At 37.4% G+C, this 9,786-nt stretch overlaps 1 protein-coding gene across 1 annotated transcript; it reads left to right on the top strand.

The window, feature by feature from the left end:
- Positions 1–487: 487 nt before the first annotated feature.
- On the top strand, positions 488–2,483 carry LOC143598559 (uncharacterized). Its single transcript, XM_077076751.1, has 2 exons — positions 488–2,120; positions 2,224–2,483. The coding sequence occupies exon 1, from the start codon at positions 507–509 to the stop codon at positions 2,097–2,099; it is 1,593 nt and encodes a 530-aa protein (XP_076932866.1). The 5' UTR covers positions 488–506; the 3' UTR covers positions 2,100–2,120; positions 2,224–2,483.
- The last annotated feature ends 7,303 nt before the right edge of the window (positions 2,484–9,786 follow it).

The raw sequence follows: 9,786 nt of genomic DNA, 5'->3' as shown, positions 1-9,786 counted from the left end.
GTAGGAGTAGAAAAATTTATTGTTAAAAAAACTAACGCAATTCTGAATGTGGATTCTACATTTTTTTTCTAGTCACTTAAACACATGTAACTTTTAACTGTTATTTTTACTAAGCAAATTGTTGAATTAACAGCTCTACAACAAAAATTGTCGGTAGAGCTATATTGATAAGATTTCATCTTTAAAAGTTAAATAGACTTTTTATTTCCAAACCAATTAAGATATACAATTATAAAGATTAAGACTAGTCTTTTATGACCAAATGACACAGTATTTAGCAACTTTTATCAACCATGCAATGCAACCCCTAAAGATTTTGACCCTTCAAAAGTTGTACGGTATCTAAGTTATATTACTTCATGGCTTTGATTTAATTTAATTTTATTATTATTATTATTATTATTATTATTATTATTATTATTATTATTATTATTGTAAATATGGTATAAATTCACCTATATAAAGGGTGGTGAGGTGCACTTAAAATCATAACTTAGCTAGTAGAGATGGGAACAATGGGAACCCTTATAATCACCTTTGTGGTGGTTGTGGTTTCTTTGAGCTTGCCACCATTGACCACCGCCGGCTACTCCTATTCATCTCCACCACCACCACCACCAAAAGAACATTATGTGTACAAGTCATCACCACCACCTCCACCTATCCACAAACCCCCACCCGTTTACAAGTCACCACCACCACCACCTCCTGTTCACAAACCACCACCTCCTGTCCACAAACCACCACCACCAGTTTACAAGTCACCACCACCTCCTCCGGATTGCAAGCCTCCACCACCACCACCTCCACCAGATTGCAAGTCTCCACCACCACCACCTCCAAAGGAGCACTATATATACAAGTCACCACCACCTCCACCACCAAAGAAACATTATGAACACAAGTCACCACCACCTCCACCACCAAAGAAACATTATGTATACAAGTCACCACCACCTCCACCACCAAAGAAACATTATGAACACAAGTCACCACCACCTCCACCACCAAAGAAACATTATGTATACAAGTCACCACCACCTCCACCACCAAAGAAACATTATGAACACAAGTCACCACCACCTCCACCACCAAAGAAACATTATGTATACAAGTCACCACCACCTCCACCACCAAAGAAACATTATGAACACAAGTCACCACCACCTCCACCACCAAAGAAACATTATGTATACAAGTCACCACCACCTCCACCACCAAAGAAACATTATGAACACAAGTCACCACCACCTCCACCACCAAAGAAACATTATGTATACAAGTCACCACCACCTCCACCACCAAAGAAACATTATGAACACAAGTCACCACCACCAAAGAAACATTATGTATACAAGTCACCACCACCTCCACCACCAAAGAAACATTATGAACACAAGTCACCACCACCTCCACCACCAAAGAAACATTATGTATACAAGTCACCACCACCTCCTCCACCAAAGAAGCATTACTATTACAAGTCACCACCACCTCCTCCACCACCAAAGAAGCATTATGAGCACAAGTCACCACCACCTCCACCGCCAAAGGAACATTACAAGTACAAGTCTCCACCACCACCTCCACCAAAGGAACATTATAAGTACAATTCACCACCACCACCTCCACCAAAGGAACATTATAAGTACAAGTCTCCACCACCACCTCCGCCAAAGGAACACTACAAATACAAGTCACCGCCACCACCACCCCCAAAAGAACATTATAAATACAAGTCTCCACCACCACCACCCCCAAAGAAGCATTATAAATACAAATCTCCACCACCACCCCCAAAGGAGCATTATAAATACAAGTCACCACCACCTCCTCCGCCAAAAGAACACTACAAGTACAAGTCTCCACCGCCACCTCCATCAAAGGAACACTACAAGTACAAGTCACCACCACCACCTCCTCCTCCTCCAAAGGAACATTACAAATACAAGTCACCACCACCACCTCCGCCAAAAGAACACTATAAATACAAGTCACCGCCACCTCCACCAAAGGAACATTACAAGTACAAGTCACCACCACCACCTCCGCCAAAGGAACATTACAAATACAGTTCACCTCCTCCACCTTACCATTAGTGAACTACCGTCATGTCTAAGGTAATTAATATCATGAACTAAACCATGTATAAGTATATACCGTTTTTTTTATTAATCCTGATATTATTAATACCAATTTTCATTTATTTATTAATTGTTACAGGTTTTAAGAAACAAACAAATTGATATAACGGGATTATACCCTTGGATCACCTTCTAGAGGATGAATATTGCAGCCACGTGAATGATTAAATAAGGGTTTACAATTGTACAAAAAGTGCTATTATTGTACTTATATACAATTGATAAATCGTTTCTTTCATGCTTCTTCATATGATCAGTTGGTTCTTATAATATAATCAAATAAACTTTTCTGTGTTTCCCTTAAAATTGTAATGAACAAAAAAATTGTAAGTTCGTGTAGTATTACATATTTACATGTCTCTAAAGATATTTCGAAATTTTAAAGGTTAAAAGGAGAAGAAAAATAATACTCAATACTTATGGATTGTGGACATGTATGCATGTATATAAATAAATTTAGATATTAATAAAGTCGACACTAAAAAACATAAGAAATTAAGTAAATTTACATGATGTCTAACAATTTATCATTTCATAATTAAAAAGGATAAATTCATTAATTTATGAAGATTTGAACCAAAAAATAATTAATAATAATAAAGATATAGTGACCTAGTTATCCAGATTATTAAGTGTTGAATGTGAGCTAAATTTTGTAGCGTCACATTTTTTAAAAATGTTACAATTCTATATCTATTTAGGTATGTAGATAATTATAAGAACGTTTATTGAATTTAGTTATATGTTGTATGGTCTCAAAGTATATGAATTGTATTTGTTTATACGTATGTATCGATATATTTATATTATATATGTGTGTAGCAGTGTAGGGATTGTACTATCATATGTTATTTATGTATGTGTAACTGAGTAGTAACTTATTTTTATAATTTTGAAAGTTGAGAACAAATAAAATAAGTACTTAAAGATAAAAAAAATAAGGATTGCTTAAATATTTATGTAAGAAAGTCTATTATTTGTGATTAATTTTAAAGTATAAAATGTCATAATTCTTTTAAGATATAATATATTAGTTTTTTGGTTTTTTATTGAAATAATATATTAATATGTTTACTACGCAGTTTTTACTTTAATAAATAACATGATATAAACCTTTCTTTACTTTTTCTTTATATATTTAGCTGATAGTTATTGATAGAAAAAATTACTATTTTTCAATATGTGTGCACTTTTTTTTATAACCACATGTTATTTATTTGTTTATTTAAATAAATTGAAAAGTAGTAGTACTGCCTTTGACCTTAACGATTGGACGATGAAGAAAAATTCTTAACATCTTATAACAGAATATAATTTATAGATGCAGAAATGAACAAAAAAAGAAGAAGAAAATAACTATACATACTTGAGAGTTATTCTTTAGTTTTTGACATTAGAAATTTGTGTATGAGTTCAAATAGATGCATTGAGAAAAGAACTTAAATTTGTTAAAAAAAATCTGAAGGAATAATTTTAAAAACTAAGTTTGTTAATTAGTTTTCCTTCTATATATATATATCCAATTACCTAATTTCTATGATTATTTTTTCTTGTTCATAGTCCATACCATGCATTAGTGTTTGTTTTTATATAGGCCTAGCTAGTATTTTCTATGAAATATTAACATGTTGACTGTTAAGTATTTATGAAGTCAGACACAGATAACAAACTGAAATGAATAATCATATAAGTGATCATCAAATGAATTTGATGATATCATATTGATTATTGTAACAAGCTTTACAATATAATTACAAATTATTATATTATGGAGAAAACATATGTTAAACGATCTAGCTATATAATTTGAAATGTCTTCCTATGATATAGTCTTTAACTCAATGATACGTTAAATCTTGAGTATAAGATTATTCGATGTTTACAACTATTTTAAATCTTAACCATTGCCCTAGGAAATGATGTACGTAGTACAAGGCCAAAAATGAAAAACCTATATGGATTTGTCCTCTTTCCATCCAAAATACTCATTCTGTACTATCGGATGATGAGTTCTCGGAACTAGATAATGAAGACGAACTAAAAGATGAAATTATAAAAAGATACATCGTAATGGTGTATGAGAGACTGGTATAAATATGGTGTAAGTGTAAAATTTTTAATGTTTGTTTGATTAAGTTATAGTGTAGAAATTTAATTATGTTTTTTCTAAAAGAAACTGATTATTGTAACAGTAATACTACAATCACTACGTTGATCTAGTTACAAAAGCATATGACATTTAAGCAAATGATTGTGAGTTTTAGTATTAATTGAGACATAGAGATAAAATAAAATGAAAAAAAATAGTTGTTAAAAAAACGGTAATACAAACCGTTAATAGATCGAGATGTTCATCTTCTACAACCTGCTCCGGGTGTTTTTTGCTCCGTACCAATACGCGTGTCGGCTCCGCCTATCCCTCACTATGTCACTCCTACTTTACCGGGTCAAGGGGAGAAACGACTTTAAAAGATAGATAGATAGATAGATAGATTCCCTAAATCATGTCAACTTCTACTTTAGTTACAATAAATGTGTTTTATTTTGTCTCGTTATGTATAAATCATTGTTGTCATATTCAAAATAAACACGGTATGCAAAAATTATGTCTTCATTGAATCATTATAAATAATCACTTGTTAAACTTGAGTTGCTGACTTCCTCCACTTTATTTTCTTGCAAATAATCATTTAAAAGCATAAATAATCATTTGAAAAAAACATATATCTCCGCTAGATAACCGAGTAATGTAATCGTGTATATTGGTTGTGGCGAACGTAAATAGCCTTGTCTGAAATCGTAGTATGAAAAATGGTTTTGACGAACCCACAGTTGCGGTCTCAAATCATGCAAGTGGCCCTTTACGACTGACTTGAGGTCTCCTATTACGACATATTATTGAGACCACTTTATTCTTTTTTCTTTTTACATTTTTCAATCTAAGAATAGTAATAGGGCTGATAATTTCTACATGAGACACGAATACATGACACGTATCTACATGACTTTAGCAGGTAATAGGTAAGGCATTAACAGGTTTCGTGTACTATATAGGTAGACACGAATTTACCTGTTAATTTTCGTGTTTATACAGGTAAAATACATGTTAAGTACCTGATTAGATTTTTATAATATATATGTATTATTATAAGTCATCCTAAACCCTAAATTCCTAAAACATTCTCACTCTCTGTCTCTCGGCCGTCACCACTCACCACTCACGAACATTCCCTCTCCGGCTTTTGTTTCACTAAAAAGGTTGTCAAATATGTGTTTCTAAACAGCTCTTATCGTGTATTATCGTGTTTATCATGTATACCAGATAGTAACAGGTTCGTGTTCGTGTTTGGGATACAGGTACACGATAAATTTTCGTCTCGTGTACAGATATACACATTTTGTGTTCGTGTCTTTATACACGATATGTCAGCCCTAGATAGTAACCATTATTTCATAATATTAGTATTAGTATATTACCGAAAGATGTATCCAAAATTCAATAAATGCCATAAATTCACAAAATATTTAAACTAAAGTTACTAAACAAACATAAAATGACCACCGTCCAATTATCCAAAACATAAACCATATTCAATGATCTAATAAATCAACAAATATCTAAAGTCATAAATATGAACATTATGGATTCTTAGAATTTAAGTATCTTACAACAAACAAAGTTGTTTTTCGATTGCTACAGTAAAACCCGATTGAAATCATTTTTAAACTTAAAAACTTGCAGTTTCCAACCTAAATATTAACTTCCCTTCCATTAATATAAGTTGTGTTAAAGCTCATTTGCAAACTATGATACAAGTATAAAGTATAGTTACCCTATTTTGTTATTTTATTTGTTAGTATCGTTTACTTTTCAACTTTAAATAAAGTTTTCACCAACCACTTTTCCATTTTTGATTGGGTAAATCATAAAGTTTTGCGAATATGATGTACACATTTCCATAACATCAAAGATTTTTGTTTCAGAAAATGCATATTAATTGTGTAAATTGTTGAAAAATATATAGTTTAATAAAGTACATTCACTACTTTTCTTTCCATGATCAATATATAATAGGATAAATTTTTTAAGGAGACTTAATAACCGACAAGTAAAATGTATGCAAAATTACATGTTATTATTACGTTTGTTTTTGAAGTTTACAAACTCACACCCGCTAAATTTATTCATAAACACACTTCTAAATCTACATCATATGGCCACAACGAAGTGTTGGAAATAACAATTTAATGTAGTCTTACGGAACATTTGAGTAACATTACCAATATGACATAACTGGTCCCCGACGATTACTTGATGATAGTAATTGTGAATATTGATTAGTATATTGGGGCAATTAAGATTTCCCTTTAGGTATATATAATAGAGAATATATAGAGCTTTATAACAAATTATCATATTATTACTAGTATTGATTGATCATAAGAGTTACAAACTACTCAAGAACACCATTCACTAGGCTATTCTCTTGGCGATCCATCAACACAAGGTACCATAATGGGAAGCATGACTTCATCATCATCTTCATAGATAACCGTTCCTTGCAAGTAAATGCGATTAATTTGATGTCTAATTTATTACTCATGATTAAATCTACATGACTAGGGTTGTATGGTTTTGTCCATGTGTAAAGATATAATGAACATGAAGAGTATTTCATGGTATATGAGAAAAGACTAACCAATTGTCTAATATTATTGTTAATTAGTTTTTCAAATGAAAAATCATGAAAAAAATTCGTGACATGTAGACCAAAAAAATAGTATTAAGGAACCCATTTTTATTAAGAATTATAAGCCCAAACTACTCCTCCAATTCAATAAGATCAAAATTAAAATAAGCCCATGAAGAAACACTAACCGGACCCCGGACAGATTACTGGTAACCTGGGGGTTAGATGTTTCCCACGAAGGGTTAGACCCTTGGAAGATGGTTCTTCTGATAACCTGCAAAACAGACACCGTGAGCTCGTCACTGAGAAGGGGGGGGGGGGGTTCCTCCTTGTGACCACCCTCCGGCGTGAGAATCAGACTAGATTGCTCTTTAAATATAAAAGTATATTAAGAGATTGCTAGAACAGATATCAGGTATAATATGATGATACAAGATAAGATTGAGATGGTCATACCATTTGTGGTATTTATAGCCGAAGGTAGGTTTCCAAGGAGGTATGACCGGCTGCAACAGTGTTCCTGTTCCACCAACAGTAGCCTACGCACGTGTCCTGCTGGTAGTTGGTGGGTAGGTAGCGGCTGATAGCGACCAGGCCTGCTGTATACTATTCCTTTTCCACCAACTGACGGCTACGCACGTGGTATGGCAGTAGTTGGTGAGTAGGCAGCGGCTAATAGTGACATACAGTGCAGGAGCATGCTGCTCGCCATACTGTTGTCAATAAGCTGTCGTATCTTTAGTCAGATCTTTTTCCCATACCTCGTCAGGTACAGTACAGAAGATCTTCCCGTATCGTACGGACTGGCTTATTTGGGCGGGAGTATTCCCCCTCCCGCCCTTGTGCGGGATTGTTCCCGGCTTCGCTCATTCCTTCAGGTGACACTGAGTGAGAGCTAAGTGCCTTGTGCGTGTAGCCTTGCTGCGCGGGTGGCCTTCCCTGATGGCTTGTATCCGAGGCTGCGGGGACAGGCGGAGTCCTTCACCATCGGGAGGCATTTCCTGCGGGACCAGCTTGCGTACTGCGCGTAAGGACGTCACGTCTCTGAGCATGGTTGGTCCTGCGGATCCAGTTGGTTTCTGCGCAGACGTCCCTGTTCAAGGTGAGTCTTGCGGGTCCAACTGGGCTCTGCTGGGACCTACCTCTTCAAGTCCCCCCAGTCCAATGTTCTTCTCTTACGGTTACTTGTTCGCCAAGGTTTTCTTGGCTTTAATTCCATGCGGGTGCTAGGTATGTGAAGGGTTTTGCCTTTACACTGTACCCGCATCCGTCTTACTGTTACTTGTTTGCCAAGGTAAGGGGGGTATTTTCCCGCCTACTTTATGATCTTTTTGAATTTTGAATTTTGAAATTCGAAGAGTTGGTGGAAAGATAAGAACAGTCCAAAACTCTGAAACGTCGTGCGACGGTTTCTTCTGACTGTGTCAGATCGTGCAGGAAGTTATGGTGACGTGACAGTACATGGTCATTCCAGACGCTTTTTCAGGCGCGTGGGCGCGATTTTTCAGGCGCGTGGCCGCGAAATTAATGGTACGCGTCCTGTCAACAACTGTTACCAGCCTGCTCTTTGCCACGTGTCATAGTTTCATTGCACCTTCGATTTCTCTCTCCTTCGCATTAAATTCACCGCATTAATTGCGATCACTATATAAAGGGGAAGAGGGTCATTTGTAATTCACATCTTCACTTCTTCTCTTTCATCTCTAAGGCGATTTCTGGTGAATACTCTCTTATTCAGTTGAGCATTCCTCCGAAATCGTTTCTTCTTCCTCTGCAATATGTCTTCACATGATACTGAAGCTGTAGTCGATGATAAGAGTACTGCTGGCGAGTGCCAGTGTGCTCTGCCCGGCGATCAGTACCGGTATGTTGTTAGGAAGTTCATGCTCGATCCTCTCGAGCCTGAGTTTCCTGAACCCCATCAGACCGTGTACGATGCCCCCAGTGGCAAGATCGGGGTATATGCTGCATTCTTTGTTTATGGGAACCTTAGGTTCCCATTGACAAAGTTTGTTTACCGTGTCCTCGAAAGGCACGGTGTTCATCTGACCGAGCTGCACCCAATGGCGATCGCGAAGATTCGCCACTTCGAGTGGGTGTGCCGGATTTTGGGTGTTGAGCCCTATGTGGACCGCCTGATGACCTTCTATACTTGGAGGTGCATCCAGGGGTGGTACACCCTGACAACCCGGATCAAGGGTTTGAAGATTTGCGCGACCGAGCGTAGTCTTCGATCGTGGAAGCGGGAGTTCTTCTACATTTCTGCCCGCACCGTCCCCATTGCCATGAAGTTTAAAAATGGACAAGCCATTCCGAGCCACCACGCCACCAACTACCAGGAGGCGGAATGGTTTGCGAAGATATCCCGGGTCCAATCTCCGGTTTACCGGTTTGCGGAGTCCGGGATGGTGATGCTGGGGATGAGCCAGGTATGGAAGGAGGCGTCTCAGGTTCCCATCCTTCTCGAATACGGTTTGAACTCTACTCCTTATGGTATGTCTTGTCTTTCTTGCTGATATGAGTTTGTCTTCTAACTGTTTCTTTTCTTTCAGAGGGGAACAATTTGGAGTCGCTCCTGTACCCGCGGGAAGCTGACGATCCTGTGCGGGTGGGTACTCGTGCTCTTGACGAGAACGAGTTGCCCATCCTGGAGCAAACAGCGGATCGGTTTGTGGAGGTCTATCCGCTGGGCCACGAGATCCTGAGCCACCGGCGGCCAGGTAAGGCGTTATTCTCTCCTCCACCCCTCAGTGCTGTACCCGCTGCTGGAATTCCTGACATCCTGTCTTCTTCTGAGGAATCCGCAGATGGTCCTCCGTTAGTGCGGAAGAAGAGGGCTGCCGGCGGGAAAGGGAAGGAGAAGGCGGCCTCCACAGCCGATCCAGTGCTCCTATCTGACACTGAGTCAGATAGTGAAGAGGTGGCGGGGAACCCCGGTGGTGGGAAGACCA

Source organism: Bidens hawaiensis, unplaced genomic scaffold, assembly GCF_021521415.1.
Source record: "Bidens hawaiensis isolate Kalapana, Puna unplaced genomic scaffold, B.hawaiensis_p1.1 tig00050496_1, whole genome shotgun sequence".
Taxonomy (NCBI): Eukaryota; Viridiplantae; Streptophyta; class Magnoliopsida; order Asterales; family Asteraceae; genus Bidens; species Bidens hawaiensis.
The sequence above is the reverse complement of the archived record's forward strand: the minus strand, read 5'-3'. Positions and strand labels throughout refer to the sequence as shown.